The sequence below is a fragment of the Mirounga leonina genome, unplaced genomic scaffold (genome assembly GCF_011800145.1).
Source record: "Mirounga leonina isolate KUSES-001 unplaced genomic scaffold, KU_Mleo_1.0 Mir_152, whole genome shotgun sequence".
In the NCBI taxonomy this organism is placed as follows: domain Eukaryota; kingdom Metazoa; phylum Chordata; class Mammalia; order Carnivora; family Phocidae; genus Mirounga; species Mirounga leonina.
In genome coordinates, this window is record NW_023270380.1 from 15416818 (window position 1) to 15441817 (window position 25000).

Consider the following 25000-nt stretch of genomic DNA (forward strand, 5'->3'; position numbering starts at 1 on the left):
ACAGTGAGCTAGCAATCTCAAGGAACCCGGGGCCCACAAACCATACCAGTCACCTTGTAGTGCTGAGCACAGAAAACAAACTGTGGCTTTGTGTTTGCTCTTTAAAAAATATTTATTATATTATTATTATTATTATTATTATTATTATTATTATTATTATTATTATTTTACTTTTTAAAATTTTTTCTTTCCTTGGTTTGTTTTTATTTTTTCTCTTCTGTTTTCTTTTTTCTTTTTCTCATTTTTTTCTTTCTTCTTCTCTTCATTTATTTTCCTTTTTCTTTTATTATTATTTTTACCTTTATTCTTTCTATAAAAAGCCATGTTTTAAAAGAATAACTATCATTTACAGCTACAGCTCCAACCAACCAGCAAAACTCACCAAGCATTCACAGACTACAAAGGGAACATGTACAAAGGACCATTTGTTCAACTTTAGGACAAGTAGTCATTCTGCCCAATCCATAGAAACACTAACAGAAAGTCAAACAAAATGGAGAGACAGAATAATATGCTTCAAAAGTAAGAACAAGAAAAAAGCCTAAAAATAAATAAATAAATAAATAAACAGAGATAAACAAAATGCCTGATTAAGAATTTAAATTAATGATCATAAAGATACTCACTGGGCTGCAGAAAAGAATGGAAGAACTCAGTGAGACCTTCAATAAAGATAGTTAATATTAAAAAGAACCAGAGTTGAAGAATATAACATGTAAAATAAAAAACAACAGCAACAACACTATAGGGAATCAACAGTAGATGAGAGGACACAGAAGAAAGTATCAGCCATCTGGAAGATAGGGTAATGGAAAGCACATAAGCAAAGCAGGAAAAAGAGAAAAGAATTTTAAAAAAATGAGGATAGACTATGAGATCTCCTGGACATTGAGTGAACAAACATTCACATTATAGGAGTCTCAGAAAAAGAAGAGAGAAGGGTTTAAAAACTTTATTTGTTTTTGATTTTTTTTAAAGATTTTATTTATTTGACAGAGAGAGACACAGCAAGAGAGGGAACACAAGCAGAGGGAGAGGCAGAAGCAGGCCTCCCGTAGAGCAGGGAGACCAATGAGGGGCTTGATCCCAGGACTCTGGGATCATGACCTGAGCCAAAGGCAGAACTTAATGACTGAGCCACCCAGTCACCCCTAAAAACTTTATTTGAATTATAATTGAAAACTTCCCTAACCTAGGGAGGGGAAATAGACATTCAATCCAAGAAACACAGAGAGTTCCAAACAAGATAAACCCAAGGAGGTCCACACCATAGCACATAATAATTAAAATGTCAAAGGTAGAAGATAAAGAGAGAATCCTAAAAACAATGAGAGAGAAACATAAAGGTAGGTTTATGTATCAGCTGGTTTTTCAGCAGAAAATCTGCATGCCAGAAAGGAGTAGCATGATATATTCAAAATGCCAAAAGAAAAAAAAAAAAAATCCTACAACCAAGAATACTTTACCCAGCAAGGTTATCATTCAGATTTGAAAGGGAGATAAAGAGTTTCCCAGACAAATAAAATATAAAGGACTTATCACCACTAAACCAGCCTAACACAAAATGTTAAGGCCACTTCTCTAAGTGGAAAAGAAATGGCCACAATTAGACATAAGAAAAATATGAATAAAAAGATGTTAAATGTGACAATACACACACACACACACACACAGTGGAGAAGGGAGTAAAAAAAAGAAGGGGGAAAAGAAATATTTCTTCTTTTTCTGTTTTTTTTTTTTTTCTTTTCTTTTCAGAATGTGTTTGTGCTTAAATGACCACTAAATTAATATGGACTGCTATTTACTTAGGATGTTATCTATGAACCTTATGAAAATGACAAACATATAAATAATAGTGAGAAAGAAGGCTAAAGAAACACTACAGATACTCATTGATCACAAAAAAAAAAAAAAGCAAGAGAAGAAAGGAACAAAGAAGAACAACAAAAACCCAGAAAACAGATTTTAAAAATGTCAATAGCACATACCGATCAATAATTACTCAAAATATAAATGGCCTAAGTGCTCAAAACAAAAGGCACAGGGTGACAGAATAGATAAAAACAAAACAAAAACAAAAATAAAATAAAAACAGGACCCATCTATATGCTGCCTACAAGAAACTTGCCTCAGAAATAGATGCATACAGATAGAAAGTGAAGAGATGAAGAAGCATTCACCATGAAATGGAAGTGAAGTGGAAAAAAAATAAAGCAAGGGTAGCAATAGTTAAATCAGACATAATAGACTGTAAAACAAAAACTGTGATGAGAGACAAGGAAGGACACTACCTAATTATAAAGGGATCAATCCAACAAGAAGATACAACTGTAAATATCTACACTCAACACTGGAGCACCTAAGTACAAAAAGCATATATTGATGGACATTAAGAGAGAAACTGATGGTAACACAATAATAGTAGGAAACACTAACAAATCAGTTACATCAATGGATAGATCATCCAGATGGAAAATCAACAAGGAAATGTTTTTGAGTAACACATTGGAGCAGACTGACATAACAGAGAGAAACAGAACATTCCCTCCACAAACAAGAGGATACACATTCTTTTCAAGTGCACATGGAACATTATCCAGAACAGATCACATATTAGACAATTAAACAAGCCTCAATAAACAAGAAGCTTGAAATCATACCATGCATCTTTCCTGACCACAATGTTATGAAACTAGAAATAAATCATAATAATTGGAAAAATCATGAACATGTGGACACTAAACAACATGATACTAAACTACCAATGGGCTAATGAAACAGTCAAAGAAGAAATAAAAAAATACATGGAGGCAAATGAAAACAAGGACTCAATGGTCCCAAATCTCTGGAACACAGTGAACACAGTTGTAGGAGGAAGTATTTGGCAATACAGACCTGCCTCAAGAAACAAGAAAAAAACTGAAATAAACAATCTAACCTTACGCTTAGAGGAACTAGAAAAAGGACAAACAAAGCCCAAGTTGAGTAGAAGACAGTAAATAATAATGGTCAGAGAAGCAATAAATAAGTAGGAGCTAAAAAATTAGAAAAAAAAAAAAATCAATGAAACTAGGAGCTGGTTCTCTGAAAAGAAAAATAAAATTGACAAACCTTTAGCCAGACTCATCAAGAAATAAAGAGAAAGGACCCAAATAAATATAATCAAATGAGAGAGTAGAAGTAGTAATTAGCACCACAGAAATACAAAGGATTAGGGGCGCCTGGGTGGTACAGTTGGTTAAGTGTCTGACTCTTGGTTTTGGCTCAGGTTGTGATCTCAGGATCATGAGATTGAGCCCCATGCTCAGCGCAGAGTCTGCTTAAGACTTCCTCTCTGAGTACAGATTCTTTGCCTCTAACTTTAAGACTCTCTTTGAGTACAGATTCTTTGCCTCTTTGGTTAGATTTATTCCTAGGTATCTTATGGTTTTGGGTGCCACTGTAATGGGATCGACTCCTTAATTTCTCTTTCTTCTGTCTTGTTGTTGGTGTATATGAATGCAACTGATTTCTGTGCATTGATTTTATATCCTACCACTTTACTGAATTCCTGTATGAGTTCTAGCAGTTTTGGGGTGGAGTCTTTGGGGTTTTCCACATAAAGTATCATATCATCTGCAAAGAGTGAGAGTTTGACTTCTTCTTTGCCAATTTGGATGCCTTTGATTTCTTTTTGTTGTCTGATGGCTGTGGCTAGGACTTCCAATACTATGTTGAATAGCAGTGGTGATAGTGGACATCCCTGCCATGTTCCTGACCTTAGGGGAAAGCTCTCAGTTTTTCCCCATTGAGAATGATATTTGCTGTGGCTTTTTCATAGATGGCTTTTATGATATTGAGGTATGTACCCTCTATCCCTACACTCTGAAGAGTTTTAATCAGGAAAGGATGCTGTACTTTGTCAAATGCTTTTTCTGCATCTATTGAGAGGATCATATGATTCTTGTTCTTTCTTTTATTAATGTACTGTATCACATTGATTGATTTGCAGATGTTGGACCATCATTTCACCAATGAAAGTGAATTAGTAATAAAAATTGACCCCAAAAATAAAAATCCAGGACCAGATAGATTCACAAATTAATTCTATCAGACATTTAAACAAGAGTTAATACCTATTCTTCTCAAACTATCCCTAAAATATTTGAGGAAGGAAAGCTTCCAAATACATTCTATGAGGCCAGTATTACCCTGATACCAAAAGACACCACACAAAAAAAGAAAACTGCAGGCCGATATCTCTGGTGAACATAGATACAAAAATCCTCAAGAAAATATTAGCAAGTTACATACAATACATTGAAAAGATCATTCATCACAACTTTGTGGGATTTATTCCTAGACTGCAAGGATGGTTCAATATTTGTAAATCCATCAACATCATACAACATATCAACAAAATGAAGGATAAAAATCATATCATCTCAATAGATGCAGAAAAAGCAATTGACAATATTTAATATACATTCATGATAAAAATTATTAACAAAATTGGGTCAGAGGGAGCATACCTCAACACAATAAAGGCCATATAAGAAAAACTCACAACTAACATCATAGACAATGGTGAAAAACTGAGAGCTTTCCCTTTAAGGTCAGGAGCAAGACAAGGATGTCCACTCTCATCACTTTTATTCAATATAGTACTGGAAGTCTTAGTCACAGCAATCAGACAAGAAAAAGAGGTAAGAGGCATCCATATTGGTAGAGAAGTTAAACTGTCACTATTTGTGGATGGCATGATAATATACATAGGGAACCCTAAAGACCGCCAAAAAACTACTAGAAGTAATAAGTGAATTCAGTAAAATGTCAGGATATAAAAATAATAATAAAAAATCAGTAGTGTTGCTATACACAAACAACAAAGTTGCAGAAAGAGAGATTTAAAAACAAACAAACCAACCAAAATTTACAATCATATCAAAGATAATAAAATACGTAGGAAAACCCTTAACAAAAGAGGTGAAATATCTGTACTCTAAAAACTATAAAATACTGATGAACAGATATGAAAAGGACACAAACAAATGGAAAGATATTCCATGCTTGTGGATTGGAAAAATTAATATTGTCAAAATGTCCATGTCACCCAAAGCAATCTACAAATTCCATGCAATCCACATCAAAACACCAACAACATTTTTCACAAAACTAGAACAAATAATACTAAAATTTGTATGGGATCACAGAAGACCTTGAATTGCCAAACCAATCCTAAGAAAGAACAAAGCTGGAGGTATCACAATCACAGATTTCAAGATATACCATAAAGCTATAGTAACAAAACAGTATGGTACTGGGACAAAAATAGACACACAGATCAACAGAACAGAAGAGGGAGCCCAGAAATAAACCCATAATTTATATGGTCAATTAATCTCCAACAAAGGAGCCAACAATAAGCAATGGGAAAGAGACAGTCTTTTCAATAAATGGTGCTGGGAAAACTGGACAGCTACATGTAAAAGAATGAAACTAGACTAGTTTCTAACACATTACACAAAAATAAATTCAAAATGGATTAAAGATCTACATATGACACCTAAAATCATAAAAATCCTGAAGAGAACACAGGCAGTAATTTCTCTGGTATTAGCCATTGCAACATTTTTCTAGATAATGTTGCCTAAGGTCAGGAAAACAAAAGCAAAAATAAACTGTTGCGACTACATCAAAATAAAAAATTACTACACAGCAATTATATTATTATAAATAAATAAATCAATATATTATTACAGTATTATATTTATTTATATTATCACAATTATCATTATTATTCTTGGTCTACTTGCATGGGAAAGACCAAGATCCTACCCTATCTTCTGAGTCAGAATCTGTGAAAAGCAAGGTCAGAAATGTGTACCCTGGGAAATCTCTAAAGCTTGAGAACAACCAAGTTATGGTATATAAAATGCCCATACCTGTTGTTTAAACATAAAAACAAGTATAAAAATCAGGAACTAAACATAAAACAAGTATAAAAATCAGGAACTAAATTTTTGCTGATAGAACCACCATTTTTCTGACTATGCAGATTCAAATCCCCAAGTTTCTTTCTTATGATTCCCCATGCGTTACCCATGTGACTCTTCCTTGCTTGTGTCACTGCCACTCTCTCATCCTGTGTACTGGGGTGTTTTTTTCTGTAGTCCTACTCTGCTTCCCCATCTAAAGCCTTGTCCTCTCATGCTTGTACCACTCCGATAGCCTCCTAAGTCTTCTGACATTCCAGCCATTTATAATAAGTAAGGTAAACATGCTAAAAAGCCACTTTAATCTTCCAATTGTGAAGACAAAATTTTACCTGTTGTTTACTGCAGTGATCCCCAAAGTGTGATTTATTTACTGGTATAATTTACATACAATTAAATGCACAGATAAGCTTCAGTGTTTTTGGAGAATTGTATAGACCCAAGTAACCAAAGCCCATATTAAAACATTAATTTTCATTCATTTTGTCCAAAAATAATACAAAAATATGCCTAACAAATATTTAATATTCCAGGGGACTCTTACTGCTCTTGGCATGTGGGTAGCAACATTGGCAAGGAGCCTTGAGGGAGGTGTGGAGACTATGCAGTGTGGACGGGAGGACAGAAACACTCCCCCTGTGGGTCTGCTTTCAGCATATTGCAGTGAGTTTTGGTTCATATATGACCAATTAAAGTGACCTGTGTTTTGTAGCATTCATTTTTCACCAAACTAATACAAAAATGAGTAACCAGCTGAGAAATATTTCCTCAAGTGGACTTCAGATTAAAGATAACACTAATGGTGCATGGAAAAGTGAATACCAGGAAAGAGGCAGGATGCTCACTCCCTGGACTTAATCAGTCATGTCATTAGGTCACATCATGAAGACCTAAGCAGATCAAGTCAGCCTGACGATTTTAAACAATTAGTAGAATTACTTGAAATGTGGACTTATATCCAATACAATTAATAGTAATCGTAGCTCTATGCAACTGTTGAGCATTGAAGTTTTAACTAGTGATTATGCATGCATAATTATGAAACATTAGAGGGCTTACTCAACTTATTTTTAACTCATGGGATAAGGAATGAAAAAGTTATGTCTTCAATCCAACATGTAACTATTTTAAGGTAACATGTACACAAATTACCTGAAGTAGATGAGAGATAGCTACAGATTTTGTGCCTTCTTGAATAAGGGCTAGACTCCTGCTTGATTTGATCAGTGGTTGGTAGTGGAAATGATGTCATTCCAGTGCTGGGACTAAGCTTTGAGAAGACTGGTAGCCTTCACTTTTAGCTTCTTAGAAGTCAATGACCAGTGCTGTGAAGAAGGCTATAGAATAAGGTGAGGCCCAAGGAAGGGGAGAAGTGAGTAACCACCCTGGATGTCTATATCCCTGGGCTAGCTCCCAGCACACATTTGAGTAGCCTCAAATACACTGTGAGAGAAGCAGAAGACCTGACTTCTTGATCCCAATCAACCCACACAAATATGAGATATATATTGAATATAATACCAAGTTGCTGTCATTTTAGGTCACTAATCTTTTGAGTGATTTATTGTACAAGAACAGACAACTAAAGCATTACCCACTATCTCTACAGCTTCCCTCATGTTTCCCCAGCTTATATTATTTTCATGAATTTTGGTTGATTTCCACACAGTTACTTGCCCTGAACTTTATCGTTTTTCCCACTGGCTGTAATAGGTTAATGACTAGAGTAACATAGCAAACCAAGTATTGAGAATAGTAAAGCCTTCCCACAAACCCAGGGTCATGATCCTTTGGGCTATTACTTGAGAAAGAAATAGACTTCTATTTGATTTAAGCCACTGTGTTTTGGAGGTTTTCTTTTCTTTTCTTTTCTTTTCTTTTCTTTTCTTTTCTTTTCTTTCTTTCTTTCTTTCTTTCTTTCTTTCTTTCTTTCTTTCTTTCTTTCTTTCTTTCTTTCTTTCTTCTTTCCTTCTCTTTCTTTCTTTCTTTCTTTCCTTTCTTTCCTTTCTTTTTCTTCTTTCCTTCCTTCCCTCCTTCCTTCCTTCCTTTCTTCTTTTTTATTATGTTATGTTAATCACCATACATTACATCATTAGTTTTTGATGTAGTGTTCCATGATTGTTTGCATATAACATCCAGTGCTTGATGCAGTACGTTCTTTATAGAAGTATCTAAGCTTGTACCTTTACGAATATAAACACTCCCTACCCCATTACTATAGATCATATAACTTATCTTTGGATTCAATCAATGCTCTCATTTTTAGCAGATCTATTTTTGTGAGTTCCAGTATTTCTAGCTTATTATTCTACACTATGTGATCTTTATGGGGGACAGGACAAGAAGTTCAATATGTTTAAAATGAATTTCTAAACACATTTAGAACAATTTCCAGGGGAAGCCATAAAGATATGAATAATACTGATACTCAGTACTATGACCTGTGTAGTAGGAGAAACATCTTCCAATAATGTGTGCTATAAAATCAAACTTCTCTCATGCCTACATAATAATAATAATACTTCACAATACTCCAGCTTTTTAGCCAGTAATAAGTTTCTGATAATAGTGAAGAATAACCCACAGAATCCCAAAAGGAAAAGAAGAAAATTTCCGAATTAGTGGAGGTTATTCAAAATTAGAATCAACATCCTGGAAAATAGAAAGGCCTGAGGGAAGGCAACTCACAGACTATGTGTGAGGTTACTTAATGTTTGAAAGGCCAGCGTGTAAACAAGGATGCAGTTATTAGGTGTATGGCACTGGGAAAACAAAGCTAAACAAGAAAAGTAAAAGCAAATAAATAGAAATTCTGGGCTCTCCCTCCAGTATTTGTGAAATTTGAAATATACAAAAGAGGGAATTCCTTTTTCAATTTAAAATATATATTAAAATCTGAATCTTCCTCAGGGCTTTTCCAACATGAGCATCCTGTACACTTGAGCACAAAAATACTAATATTTAATAATGTTCATCTGAGTTAATGCGTGCTTGTAAAAAATGTTTGAACCCGAGTTTTCGGGATTGGTGTCTCCATTCTTAACCAATGTGTGACACCAACTCTTCAGTTGCTAGGATATTCATAATATTATCACAATTACCATACTTACTTTGAATAAGGAAAAGTAGCTATTGATTATATTTTAATATTTACATGTTAGTATGTAACATCTATCTTATATTTATTATTTTTTTAAAGATTTATTTATTTATTTTAGAGAGAGAGCATGTGTGTGAGGGGGGGAAGGGGAGAGGGAGAGGGGAAGAAGATTCCCCCTGAGTGCTGAGCCTGATTTGTGGTTCCATCTCAGGACCCTGAGGTCATGTCCTGAGCAGAAACCAAGAGTCAGATGCTTAACCGACTGAGCCACCCAGGCTCCCCTATATATTATATTTAATACATATTACTTGTCATACACTAGGTGCTCAGATAAGAGTACCCAACATTACAAAATACTAATATTACAAGCCAGTATTATAAACTAAAAGTTAGTAGATCTTCTTATATTATTGGAAGTAAATACACACTCCATCATATCTTTGTTAATGACGGTGTGGGAACTGTCATGGAAATGCCCTTCTTTGTCTCTTGTGAGAGCTTTGGACTTAAAGTTGATTTTGTCCTATAAAAGTATTGCTACCCCTGCCCTCTGTGGGTTTACATATGCCAGAAATACATTTCCATGCCTTCACTTTCAGCCCACTAGTGTCCTCAGGCTTAAGTGAGTCTCCCTTTGGCAGCTTACAGTTGGATCTTCTTAAAAAAAATCCATTTAGCCAGTCTATGTCTTTTAATTGGAGATTTTAAACCACTTACAACTGGAGTAATTATTGATGGGTAAGGACTAACTCTCGCCACCTTATTGATACATGTTTTGCAGGGCAGCCCAGTGAGGGTGGATCAAAGCTGCAACTCAGGGCTAACTGGTCATCCACAGAGCAGCAAGCAGCTGGGCCCCAGGGATGGCAGACACACTGTGACTTAGGACCCCAAAAGCAGGGCACGGCAGGGACTGCACCCTGGGGTAGGTCTCAGTGCAGTGACAGTTTCAGCTCCAGGAAGGAGACAGAGCCAAGGGCTCTGTGCAGCTCTGTCAGCTAGATTCGGCATTGGTGAGGACTGTAGGGTCCTTCCTAGCAAAGGCAGAAAATGCCCATGATGGGGACGTTTGCTGGGATTCCCCTGCTCTCCTGGTCCCGTGAGGTGGAGTCCCTCCAAGGGGACCCCTCCTGGCACCGAACAGCTCAGATTGGGGGAAGACATAATACAGGTAAAAGGCTATTGCTTTCCTATGTGGGAATCCTCAGTCTGTAGGCCCTGTAGAGTTTCTGCTGTTTTCACTGTTGTAGTCCAGAACTTTCCCAGAGCAATTGCCATCAGTCTGTAGTTATTTATTATTTTGTTATTTTTGTGGGCAAGACAGGAGTTGGGGCCTCCTAGCCCTCCATTTTGCTGACATCACCTTCTCTGTATTTTTACTTACAAAAATAAAATTCTTCCTTTCACTTAGTTAGAAATTTTATAGTTTCCCTTTAGTTTTGATTCTGTGGTTCTATGGTTTTCCTATTTAAACAGAGTGAGTTCTAGTTCTTCAAACTTCTCAAGATTTTCTTTGAGCCTAACAAAATTTTTAAATAAATCTATCTTGGGTTTTTAAAAACAATTTGAAAAGAATGTGTATTTCTCTTTTCTTTTTTTTTTTTTTTTCTATTTTCATCCTCTTAGTCACAATCACTATATGTTTATTGAATTTTTATCAACTTGATCTAAGTTCTAAGAAGGTAGCTTTAAAATCTTTCACTATGATAATGGTTAAATTAAAATCTCCCTGTATTTCTAACAGTGTTTGTTTTATATGAGTTTCAGTGACATGTCATTAATTTACACTTAATCAGGGTTTGGTTTTGTCAGATTTTGTTTCTGCATCTTTTGAAGTAATCATGGTTTTTTTTTAATCCCTTTTTGCTTATTACTGTGGTGTATTACACTGGCTTATTTGTAAATAAAACCTACCTTGCATTCATGGGATAAATTCCTTTTGGTCAAAGCGCATAATCCTGTTTATAAACTGCTGGATTTGATTTGCTAGTATTCAAATGAGAAAATCTACATCTATATTCCTAAGGGATATTGTTGTATAACTTTCCATTCTTGTGATGTCTTTGGCTAGTTTTGGTATCACGGTGATTCTAGCCTCCCAGAATGAGTTAGGTAGTATACCCTGCTCTTTTATTTTTTGGAAGAGTTTCAGAAGGATAGGTGTTAAATCTTTTTTTTTTTTTTTTTTAAGTTTGGTGGAATTCACTGGTCAAGACTTCTGGTCTTGGGTTTTCCTTTGAGAAGTTTTTTGATGAATATATCAATGTCCTTACAGGTCATAAGTTTGCTCAGAATTTTCTGTCTTCTTGAGTCTGTTTCAATAGCTTGTGTCTTTCTAGCAATTTGACCATTGTAGTTTCCTAATTTGTGCATGATTGTATGTAATATACCCTATATTTTCATGTCTAAAAGGTCAGCAATAAGGTCCTTTATTTCATTCTAGAGTGAGTAAATTGCTTCTTCTCTTTTATATTCTTGATCAACATAGCTAGAGCTTTATTAGTTTTGCTGTTCTTTTCAAAGAATGAATTTTTAGTTTCATTGATATTAATTTCCACTCTAGTCTTTATTTGAAAAGAATGTGTATTTCTCTTTTCTTTTTTTTCCCCATCTTAATCCTCTTAGTCACTTAATCACTAGACACTTATTGAATGCTTTTTCTGTTTTAGTTTTCTCTGTTTTAGTTTACTCATCCTTTTCCAGTTGGTGTGAAGGATCACAATGTTGATTAGATTTTTCTTCTCTCTTAATGTTGGCATGTTCAACTATAAATCTCTCTCTGAGTGAGTATGTCTTGATCTTCATCCCATAAATTTTGGTGGGACATGTTTTCATTCTTACTATCTCAAAGTAGTTTTCGAACTCTCTTTGGGGTTTTTCCTTTGAACCATTGGCTATTCAGGAGTGTGTTTTAATTTCCATATGTATGTGAGTTTCCAAATTTTCTTTGTTAGTGATTATTGATTTCATTCCATTGTGGTCAAAGAATATAGTTTGTATAATTTCGATCATTTTCAATTTAATGACACCTGTTTTTGTGGCCTAACATGTGGTCTATATTGAAGAATATTCCATGTGCTTGAGAAGAAGGTGTGTTCCGTTGTTTTGGGTTTGAGCATTGTATGAATATCTGTAGGGTCTAGTTGGCTTGCAGTGCTGTTCAATTCTGTCCTTGCTCCCCTCTATCTACCTGTTTAATCCATTACTGACAGTAGGGTATCAGAATCTCCAACTATCATGCTTGAATGATCTATTTCCCCCTTCAGGTTTATCAATTTTTGCTTCATGTATTTTTGGGCTCTATTGTTAGGTGCATATATGTTTATAACTATTATACCTTCTTAATGGATTGACTGTTATTGTTATAAGATGTCCATCTTTGTCTCAAAAAATATTATTGTTTAACCTATTTTAGTCTAACATAAGTATTATTACCTCAGCTCACTTTTATTTACCATTTGTGTGGACTGTCTTTTCACATCCTTTTACACTCCAATGATCTATGTCTCTGTATCTAAAGTGTGTCTCTGTAGACTGTATAGTTAGATCATGTTTTCCTTTCTTTTTTATGTATTCTGCTAATCTCTGCCTTTTTTTGGAACATTTGATTCACTTACATTGATTGTGATTACTAAAAAGGTAGGATTTGTGTTTGTCATTTTGCTATTTGTCTTCTGTATTTCCTAACTTTTCTGTTCCTCTATTACTCTATTACTGACTTCTTTTGTGTTAAATGGGTATCTTTCACATGTACTGTTTAAATCCCCTTGTTGTGTCTTTTAATATAAATCTTTAAATTGGTTAAGTAATTTAAATCTTTAAATTTGCTTCCCTTTTCTAGTTATTATTGCAAATACATGTTTATACATTTCCTGTCCATCAGTGTTGACATACAATTATTGCTTTATAGTGTTTTCTTTATATCAGATAGAAAAAGAAGATTTACTAGAAAAAACTACACCTATGCTATCTTTTATACTTACCTATGTAGTTGTTTTTACCACTATTCTGTATTTCTTTTTTTTAAGATTTTATTTATTTATTTGTGAGAGAGAGCACAAGCAGAGGTAGCGTCACGAGAGCAGGCAGAGGGAGAAGCAGACTCCCTGCTGAGCAAGGAGCCCGATGTGGGACTTGATCCCAGGACCCTGGGATCATGACCTGAGCTTAAGGCAGATGCTTAACTGACTGAGCCACCCAGGCATCCCTATTCTGTATTTCTTCATGTAGAATTGAGTTACTCTCTATTGTGCTTTAATTTCAGCCTTAGATTTCTCTTCTACAGTTCTTTTTTTTTTTTTTTAAAGATTTTATTTATTTATTCATGAGAGACAGAGAGAGAGAGAGAGAGGCAGAGGGAGAAGCAGGCTCCCAAGGAGCAGGGAGCCCGATGCGGGACTCGATCCCGGGACTCCAGAATCATGACCTGAGCCAAAGGCAGACGCTTAACAAACTGAGCCACCCAGGCGCCCTCTCTTCGACAGTTCTTATAGAGGAAGTCTGCTGCTGACAAACTCTTTCATTTTCTTTTTCTGGGAATGTCTTAATTTCTTATTCATTTTTTGAAGGAAATATTTGCCATATTTAGAATTATTGATGGGCAATTTTTTCTTTCAGTACTTTGAACATGTCATCCCACTGTTTTCTAGTATCCATGGTTTCAGATGATAAATCATGTTATAATTTTATTGAGACTTAATATCCATGAAAAGTCACCATTTTGTTACTTTCAAATTCTTTATTTGTCTGTGTCATTTGATAATTTGATTGAGATGTGTCTGGATTTCTTTGAGTCTATACTTTTTGAAAACTCACTGAGTTTCTTGGATGTGTAGATTTTTTTAAATTTAAGATGTTTTTAATCATTATTTATTGATATATTCTTTCAGCCCTTTTCTCTCCTGGGACTCCTATTATGCATATGTTGGTATACAGAATGGTATCCTACAATGTCTGAGGCTCTCTTCTTCACTTTCTCCACTCTTTTTTTCTTTCTGTTCTCCGATTTGATCATCTCAATTGATCTCTCTTCAAATTTGCTGATTTTTTCTTCTTCCTGCTTGAATCTTCTATTAAGTCCCGCTAGTAAATTTTTAATTTCAGTTGTTATATTTTTCAATTCCAAAATTTCTATTTGGTTATTTTTTTATATTATTTCTGTCTCTTTGTTAATATTCTCTATTTGATAAAATATCATTCCCATGTTTTAATTCTTTTTTTTTTTTTTTAAGATTTTATTTATTTATTTATTTATTAGAGAGGAAGCGAGAGAGAAACAGCATGAGAGGGGAGAGGGGAGAGGATCAGAGGGAGAAGCAGGCTCCCCGCTGAGCCGGAAGCCCGATGTGGGGCTCGATCCCAGGACTCCGGGATCATGACCTGAGCCAAAGGCAGTCGCTTAACCAACTGAGCCACCCAGGCGCCCCCCCATGTTTTAATTCTTTACACATGATTTCCTTTAGTTCTTTGAACATATTTTAAATACCCAGTTGAAAGTCTTTGTTTGTTTTTCTCCAATTGAAAGTCTTTGTAAGTCCAACATCTGGGCTTTCTCAGAAACTCTTTTGTTGATTTATTTGCCCTGTGTATCAACCATTCTTCCCTGTTTCTTTCCAGTCTCATAATTTTTATTAAAAACTGGTCATTTCCAACAGTATTATGTGGCAACACTGAAAATCAGATTTCTTCCTTCCCCAGAGTCTATTGAAGATATTGTTTTACTTGTGCTCATTTGTTTTCTCAACTAATGATTTCTGAACTAATACTCTAAAATCTGTATTTTTTGTCATGTGGGGTCACTGAAATCCATACTTAGTTTAGTGATTAATGATTGGACAAAGATCTTTTTACATATTTGGAAGCAATAAATCTCCTAGTCTTTGTTGAGGAGCACTTTGTGCATTTTGGATCACATCTTTAGTCCTTAGTCCTGCTGTTTAGAACTCCACCTTAGCCTTTGCTTTCTGCTTTTCCAGAAACCCAAGGTAAGCCAGAGATGAAAACCCAAGGCATTTTCAGATGTTTTCTGAAAATACACACAGCACTATTCTTATTGTTGTCCTACGATTCCTAGAAATATGTCAATGCTTTATACAGACCCTATGGATATCATTCCTAGCTTTCTTTTTTAAGTTTACTGTTTAGCCTATTGCTTGTCCCAATTGTTATCTATCACTTCAGGCAGCAACAAAGTAAAAACACTTGCCTGTAATTGTTTTTGACAAACTTCTCCCCCCCTTCCCCCTCCAGCCCCTAAATAAGGCTTTTTTTTTTTTTTTTTTTTTTGTGCTGGGTGAAATCTGAGTCAGCGTTTTATGTGGGCTCTTCCAGAGAACAACCAGCCAGGTCACATGACAATTCTTGGAAATGAAGCTTTCAAAGACCTCCAGTTTTGTTCGGCTTCTTCCAATGACTGACAAGCTGCTTTGGGAATGCAGGTTGCTATTTTTTAGTGCTGCTGCTGAACTACAGAGCAGGCAATGGGACTCAGGCAAGTGAAAAATTCCACTAAGTTAAAAAAAGTTATTACAAATAGCCAGTTGTTTTTCCTGAATGAATGTTCCCTGAGTTGCTTTAAGCCTTGGTTAATTCAGGAATTAATGATCCAAAATCATGATTTTCACTTTTTTTTAAACCAGTTTTTCATTACTTTTATGGAAGGATGAATTTTCAGAAGCCTTTACTTGACTATTTTCAATGACATCACCTGGGATATGTCCTTAAATTATTAAAACTTTAATCTTACATGTACTATGATTTTATTATACTGAATATAACAAACTTAAAGGGCTTCATTAAATATACCACTCAATGTTTGTGATTTCATAAGTACCCAAACAAAAATTATTCAGTTCATCTAAATTTATGTTGGTTTTATTGAAAATTTTAGTTTACCAGAAAATTCTATTTTGTACTTATCAGTTGAGATATTATGGTCACTTTTTTTGCCCTTTAGTACATGCTCCGATTTAAACCTAAATTTCACCTTACTTTTTTTTTTTTTTTTTTAAAGATTTTTATTTATTTGACAGAGAGAGAGTCCATAAGCAGGGGGAGCAGGAGAGGGAGAAGCAGGCTCCTGCTGAGCATGGAGCCTGATGCAGGGCTTGATCCCAGGACTCTGGGATCACGACCTGAGCTGAAGGCAGACACTTAACCTACTGAGCCACCCAGGCACCCCTCATCTTCTTAATTGAAAACATGAAAGGGGAATTGGTTGGACTGACTATCAGAGTTTTACTAATTCCACCCCCCCAACCCTCCTCTCCATTTTGGGATAAGACAATTTCCATTTTAAGGCAGTAGTCAATTTTGAGGCTTTTTTTTTTGAATTATGAATCTTTGACTTTGCTTATAGTTGGAATATCTTTCACTCAGATTATCCCTGATAATCCCACCTTCCACAGATATAATGGTATCATTTTTCTTGAAGAAAGCCAGTGGACACATCATAAGAAATAATGGATTGAGTTGATATAGGGTCAGGTTGCTGGGGGTAATCAATAGTAGAAGCAATAATTCCACCATTGATGATAGTTACAGTGGGACCAGTGAAGGGGTTGGCAACAGTCCTCAGATGATCTTTTTACACACATCAGGATCCATATCCTCACATTCAGTAAGCAGACTACCAAGAATGTGTGCGAGCAGGAGGAGAAATCTCCACATGGTAATTGAGAAAACCAGCTCTGAGGAACACATGCATTCAGAATTATTTGGGTGGGCTTAAGGAAAATTAAGAGTTCTGGAAAGTAAGTAAAATCAGAGCCATGGAAATCCTGTTTTGTATGTTTGGTTTTTGTGTGCATGCTTCTATTCTTACTAGTCTTATTTAACTTAGGAAACAAGATTTTTCTTCCTAACAGTAATGACATTAACTAACATTTATTGAGCACTAACTTTTTTCCAGGTGCTATTACACACTTAGCTGTATTAAATCAAATCCTCAAAACGCTTTTATAGAAGGCCTGTTCTTATCAACTCAATTTTTAAAGAGGAGCAATCTGAGGCAAAGAGATTAGCAACTCACCCAGCATAATCGTATAATTATGATTAGTAAGTTTTAAAGTCAGTATCTGAACATAGTTGAAACTACCCATACAACATCCTGCCTTCTAGAAATGCAAATACTATGAAATTATATAATTTTATTTAACTTAGCTGTGAAAGCAGAGTTAGTGCTAATGGTTACGTCCATTATTTAGGACTATCCATCATAGTTGTACAATCAGTTGGTGGCTGATGGTACAGAACAGCAATTCATTATTCTGCTCTCATTACTATGTTGGCTTCTCATTTCACTTAGAGTAAATGACAAAGTAGATTGATAGTATACAAGATTCTATATTTTCTGGCCCCCTCTTATTTTTCACATCCTCTTTCTTTCTTAAAAAACATTTATTTATTCTTTGTGAGAGAGAGAGAAAGAGAAAGAGAGCATGTAGAGGAGGGGCAGAGGGAGAGGGAGAGAGAGAATCTTAAGCACTCTGTGCTGAGCTTGGAGCCCGACTTGGGACTCAATCTCAGGAGCCTGAGGCCATGACCTGAGCTGAAACCAAGAGTCGGATGCTTAACTAACTGTGCCACCCAGTCACCCTCACATCCTCTTTCTACTTCCCTCTCCAATGCTACTCATCTCTTTGATGCTTCTGAAAACGACCAGGCAAGCTCCAGCTTTTATCCCTGCCTAGAAACTATTCCCCCAGTTATCAACATGGTTAACTCCTTCAATGTCCATGAGATTTTACTCAAACCTCACTTTTTTTTTTAAAGATTCCATGTATTTATTTGACAGAGACAGAGACACAGAGGAGAGAGAGCATAAGCAGGGGAAACAGGAGAGGGAGAGGGAGAAGCAGACTCCCTGCTGAGCAGGGAGCCCAATGCAGGACTCGATCCCAGGACTCTGGGATCATGACCTGAGCCAAAGGCAGACGCCCAACCGACTGAGCCAGCCAGGCGCCCCAACACCCCTTCTGTACTTCTATTCCCACTTATCCAGCTCTATTTTTCCCACAACATTGGCTACTCTCTATCTTGTATAATAAATACATAAATGTATTTATTATATTTATTGTTTGTTGCCTGTTTCTGCTGCCAGAACACCAGTTCCATGAAGTGAGGAATCTGTCTTCCTCCACAGAGTAGGTGCTTATTTATTGAAAGAAAGAATAAATGCAATTTCTGAAAGTGAAAGAAACTCATGAATACCGGTGGATTTTAGCCCACTCTGGGTAGCATGATTCTCCAAAACTGTCTTTAAGTTTCATCCTTTGGACTTTGTACATGCTATATCACCCTTCTAGGTATTTTCCCTCCAGTTTTCTACTTGGAAACCCTGATCTTTCTGCTGATAGAACTCTTTCTAAGCAATTTTCTCAGAAATACTTAGCAGTTTCTTTCCATGATCCCATGTAATGTGTGGTTCATAGCTTATTTCTAGTGCTTAAAACTAGGTGTTTTAATTTATCTTTTGACATGTTCCTAGCCATAGACTCGACCCCTCCCTAACCTAGAATATTTATCTCTCTTCTTTGCATCTATAGTACCTAGCACAGAGATTGATATGCTGTCAACATTTCAGTTAATGAAAGGAACAATGGCTATTTCTTTTTATCTATGCCAATGCCCTTACAGACTTAAAAGACTGATGCTTATGTTCATAAGGTCTTTTTTAAAAAAATATAATTGTCTTATCTCTGCAACTGGCATATGACATGTGTGTAGTTCTAGAGACCAAAGGCTTGAAACAGAATTGCTTAAACTTTCTTTACAGACAACATTTCTAAGTAGGATATAGCATCACATTTGGAAATCTGTCTAATGTCTGTAGGCTATTGTATTATTATGTATGTGCTCATACACACAGGCTGAAGGCTCAGGGATAGAAAGGGGTTGAGGGTAATGCTTAATTCCACTGAATAGTCATTCTGAAACACACTTCAAAAACAACCCCTTCTTCATTAAGAGATGTATGATCTGTCTCATAGGCATCTGTCTCTCTAGAGACTATAAACCATGCAAAGTAGCAACATCCATATTTTAGCAAAAGCAATGAGAAGAGTAGCATAATCAAATTCTCATCATTTTTGTTTTAGTACAATTTCCAGCATATGCACAAGGATGAACTAGAATAGCTCCTATGGAAATTTTTCAAGGAAAAATTAGCCAAGGGTGTAATGTATTGTGTGCCCTTGGGTAATCATGATCCTTCTCCCATGTTCCAAAAACTTACTTAAGTCAGTCATATATTTTCAGAATTACATAATTGTATTCAACCAATGGTAAAATACCAGTAGAGCAAACAGTGTACATTTTCTATTGATTTTTTTCCAAAATTTTCTTAGAGAATTCTTTATGAGGTAACACAGAGAAAGCTACCAATATGTATATAAATACTCATTTTTTAAAGTTGTTTCACTTCTTCAATAAAAAAAAAAAATTTCCCTGTTTTCTTCTACACATTTCACTAAAACTAACTCTAAGGGAAAACTGTTATTTTTGAATTTATTTTTATGTAAAAATAATAATTTCCAAGGAGACCAACTTTGCTATTAAAGGTGTTTCCTTTGATTTGAGACAACTTCTTCTACATGGATCTAGAGTGATAACTGGGAGTGTAAAATATTAGTAGATACAAACCAACAAGGATGGAGTAGAGGATGCCTGGCCTATCTGATGGTGGCTGAATATTCTGGTCCTGGTCAACAGCTTGGATGGGCGGGGTAACGGTGATGGGGTTCAGTTCTTCCTGGAAAAAAATTCAGAGAGTTTAGTTCAGCTTTATTATTAATGCCTCATGAAGAATCGACACTTGGATATTGGCTCTTATAGTTTGGACATCTAGATAATATCTGAGCTAGTACTTAAACTCAGGTTTCAAGATCTGTAACTTAACATATTAGACTAATTAATTTTGAGGCTGAAGAGGGAACAATGTGTCCTCAAGGTCAAAATGAAAAGGCATAGTAATTACATACTTAGAACTTTCTATCAGGTATTTCTCCTAATAAGAAAGCAAGGAAGAAAGATATCAATAAAGTTTGAATCTTCCCTAGATAATTAAATCAAAAGAAATGTGAGGCTATCAAATATCATTTTTTATCTTTGTCTTTAGACAAGATTTGTAAGAATATTTACATTATTTTTCTTCCTACATCATGTTTTGAAGTTTCACATAAATTAATTATATTAAAATAAAATCTTTAAAAATTGATGCTTTAACTGAATAGTAATCAAAGCCCCATCACTGCAAATTTCATATAGTTAAAATTAATTCTATATCATGCATGTATGTACATTTAACTTATAATTAGCCATAAGAAGATGCTGTTTAAAATAGTAATATATTTGTCTAAGTCAGTGTTTCCCAATATGATGTACGGTGGTATACCGTTCTGCTATCAGGATTGGCAAACATTTTTCTGTTAAGAACCAGATAATAAATATGTTTATGCTGTGCTGGACATAAAGTATCTGATTCAGCTTTTCAACTTTGCCACTGTAACTCAAAAGCAACAAGTGGGCACGACTATGTTGCAATAAAACTTTATTTACAAAAACAAATGGTGAGTAGGATGTGATTTGTTAACCCCTGTACTAAATTATAAATTATAATTTATAACAGGTACGCTGAAAAAACAAATGTGCACTCTGCACAGATAAGTTTGAGATACAGGGTATTAAATAAATTTTCACTCTACTGCAGGTCTTTTCAGAGGCTTATTGTGCTAATTGGCATAATGACTGTCCAAGAAGGGGGTTTATTTGCACATTTTCTAGAATCATCCATTTACATCTTGAACTCTTACACTCTCTTAGAACACAGTTTGAAATACTGCTTTAAGACTCTACAACACTCAGTCCAAATATAATAGCAATTTTAATGGGAAATAATGTCTATTTCAATATCTGACTTCACATTCTTTTTTTTTTTTTAATATTTTATTTATTTGACAGAGAGAGAGATAGCGAGAGCAGGAACACAAGCAGGGGGAGTGGGAGAGGGAGAAGCAGGCTTCCCGCCGAGCAGGGAGCCCAATGTGGGACTCGATCCCGGGACTCCAGGATCATGACCTGAGCCGAAGGCAGACGCTTAACGACTGAGCCACCCAGGCGCCCATCTGACTTCACATTCTAAAGAATCACTGCAATGTTACTTTATGTTATTTCTTCTCAAATGATAGAACCTTGAAACATATCATGTACTTTTAAATAAAATCAGTAATGTCTAATCTCAGCAGAAACGTATAGTGGTGCCATGCTAAAAAAAGGCAATGATATTAAACTGTATTGTATGATACTTAATTTTGATTAAGTTATGTTAAGTGATATTAAGCATAGCTATAGTACTAAAATATATTAAGTTATTGAAGTTGCAATAATTAAAGATAATCATTGACCAATAATGTGGAGCTCACATACATCTGAGGGGCTCTTCCCAGTTCATAATCTTTAATGGGCTCTCAGTAGTCTAAAAGTTATTAATATCTTCCTAAAAACAAAGAGCTCCTGGTAGGGATAACTTTCTAATATTTTATTCACTTGTTGAAATGTGGATTCAGAACCATGAAAACATCAAATCAATATCAAAATCACTCCATTAAATCCTGATGACTACTGTTTTGTTTTTGTTGTTGTTTTCACACAATAGAATACATTACAACATAACACTTCCTTTGCTCCCTGTTTCTGTCCCTCTTTCTCTGTTTTGCTCTTTCTCTCCTCTCCCCCCCCCCCCAACTTTCTCTCTGTCACTCACACAGACACACACACAGCTTCCCAATTTCCATTTTACTTCCTCTATAATCCGGGATTTCTCCTGGAACTGAAAAAAATCCAAAGCTCTTCAAAGTACGTATGTTTGAATGCAGGAGTTAAGGGCTGATAGCTCATCCTAGACATTTTTCAAAGGAATCTGACAGGGGCGCCTGGGTGGCTCAGTTGGTTAAGCGACTGCCTTCGGCTCAGGTCATGATCCTGGAGTCCCGGGATCGAGTCCCGCATCGGGCTCCCTGCTCGGCAGGGAGTCTGCTTCTCCCTCTGACCCTCCTCCCTCTCATGCTCTCTGTATCTCATTCTCTCTGTCTCAAATAAATAAATAAAATCTTTAAAAAAAAAAAAAGGAATCTGACAGCTAAAGTCACCATACAGCTAAGCTACTTCAGTCTGGTTCAACTAGTAAATCTGTGGTAGCTTTTCCCAAAGTACAGTTCTATTCAGACCTTGTGAAGGTATTTCAAATCTCAGGAATTTTTTGCAACCCCATTCTCCTTCCCATGCTCAGAGAAATACACTAAGGGATCCTAGGTTCCTGCTGTTGGAAATAACTTACCCAGAATTAACAAAAATTGAATCTGTGCACAGATAACTTGAGAGTCTCTCTGCTGAACACCTTCACTCCACTATTTCTGTGGAGCTGCTAAGTGACCAACACATATGTGGTTTTAGTTTTGGTAATGAGTCACATAGTTTAAAATCCTCTTCCTGTAAAATCTAAAGTTGTTGGGATGAGCAATGGAGTTTTAGTCATATTATTTAAAATTATACGAACAATAGAAAAAACTAAACATAACATGGTAAACAAAACTAAGAGTGAGGGAGAGGTGCTAATAAGATTGTTCAACTTTCATAGTCGGTTATTAATAAATATATGGTGAGAACTGAAGAAATAGACAGAAGCCAGTGTGCTATTTAGAATCAGAAGAATTAAAAATGGAAATAGCAAAATGTTGATGACTCAGGAGAGTGGGTCTAGGAGTGAAGGTAGGTGGGATGAAAGGTATTTATTTAAAGTCATTTGGTCCCGTGTTACTATGTAGTTACCATACTCTGAACTACTTTTAATATTACAAATACGAAAATTGTACTAGTGAGAATAAAATTAACCCTCTGGGTGAAGGCTTCAATAAGTTTCTGGAAATTTGGGAGAAGCATAGCTATCTTAAATAACTTGTTAGGACTGACTTTCGTCTTGTGCTATCTTAAGAAAAACTATTTTTCCTTTTCTTTAAAGATTTATTTATTCATTTTAAAGTGAGAGAACAAGAAAAAGCATGAGCAAGGGAAGGGGCAAGGGGAAAGGGAAAGAGGCAGTCTCCAGCAGATTCCCCGCTGATAGAGGAGCCCCATGCAGGACTCGATCTCACGATCCTAAGATCATGACCTGAGCTGAAATCAAGAGACCAGTGCTCAACCAAATGAGCCACCCAGATGCCCCAGAAAAATGATTTTTCTTATGCTACCATTAATGAGTTTTTCAGAAAATCTAGGTTTAAAGGTGAATGAGTTCTCAGATATAATTTCTAAGATTATCTCCCAAGTAGATGGGGATCTTTGAATCTTGAGAATTTTTAACACTAGCAACACATAACATGAAAGGATGCTGTGTTTTGTTTAGAATGATACTGTTAAAATATTTAATAAAATTTTTCATAAAGATAAGTAACATTTAAACCAGAGTACGGAAATTATACATTCATTCATTAGGAGAAACAACATAGTAACATGCATCATTTTTTGAACTTTTCTCTCACCAAAAAATCTCTATATTAGATGCAGCCAGGCATTGGAAGGGCATACAAATAAGCAAGAAAATCCCAGAGGGATACAATTCCTTAGAATAAGCAAGAATTTTATGGAAAAAAAACATATAGGGACACCTGGGGGGCTCAGTCGGTTAAGCATCTGGCTTCGGCTCAGGTCATGATCTCAGGATCCTGGAATCGAGTCCCTCATTGGGCTCCTTGCTCAGCAGGGAGTCTGCTTCTCCCTCTGCCTCTTCCCTCCCCCACCTCCTCGCTCTCTCTCTCAAATAAATAAATAAAACCTTAAAAAAAAAAGGAAAAGAAACAAACAAACATGTAATCATTTACAGGGTTGGCAAACAATATATATTCATTTAATACATTTTTTGTCAATTTGTATTCTACTGAATTACACAGCCTGGTAAGAGGTCACTACTCTCAAGAGGGCTCTAAGGCGGGGCGCCTAGGTGGCTCAGTTGTTAAGCGTCTGCCTTCGGCTCAGGTCATGATCCCAGGGTTCTGGGATTGAGCCCTGCATCGGGCTCCCTGCTCTGTGGGGAGCCTGCTTCTCCCTCACCCTCTGCTTGCCTCTCTGCCTACTTGTGCTTTCCCTCTTTCTCTCTTTGTCAAATAAGTAAAGAAAATCTTTAAAAAAAAAAAAAAAAAAAGAGGGCTCTAAGGAAACAGTCCAGTGGTAGCTACTGCGAGAACAACCTTCACAGGTCTTATGAAAAGGCGAACACCTATGAGTTACATTTCCTTTGAAGAAACATTCTCGTCAAGTAGACAGTAACTACAGCTCCTTATTTCTCCTGTCCTCTTATTTCTCTTAGCTTCTACTTTTACTGTTGGATTTCAAAAGAATTATGCTAAAGAAATTAGAAATTCACCCATGGCTTAAATATGCTTGGGTATCCTTAAGGAAAGGATTAAGAGGTTCCTCTATGATGGTATATTTATTGGAATCACTCTTCACTGAAAACTCTGTTGGCAGGTGCGCACAAATATAACCCACAGCCTAGTGCGAACAGTTTGCAACATATTTGATTCATCAAGTTGAATTCTAGGAGTTACATTAAAAAGTCACCCAAACACCTTGCCCCTAAAGCAAATCTGCCTTCTCTCAGTCTTATTTGTCTTTGAATAGTCATGTCTCCTAAATTCTGTTCACACTAGTAGGTGCATGTTACAAGTGCACAGAATAGCAGGCTCTCATTTCACTGCTGCTTGAATCAGCAGAGTTAAATTCCTGACATATTTAGTAATGGCAATTCACCTCTAAAATGAATTAAGTCCATGTAACGAGATTCATGTTGTGAGGATAATCATAGAATCCATTAAAGAGTAACAAAAAGATTGTCTACAGGGGCGCCTGGGTGGCTCAGTTGGTTAAGCGACTG

At 35.8% G+C, this 25000-nt stretch overlaps 1 protein-coding gene across 8 annotated transcripts in view; it reads right to left on the minus strand.

The window, feature by feature from the left end:
* PCDH15 (protocadherin related 15) overlaps positions 1-25000 on the minus strand; it is a 789625-nt gene that overhangs the window by 365763 nt on the left and 398862 nt on the right. For all 8 annotated transcript variants that reach the window (XM_035008612.1, XM_035008611.1, XM_035008610.1 and 5 more), the window contains one exon: positions 19717-19825. In XM_035008612.1, coding sequence (XP_034864503.1) covers positions 19717-19825 — 109 coding nt within the window. The remainder of the gene's footprint in view (positions 1-19716; positions 19826-25000) is intronic.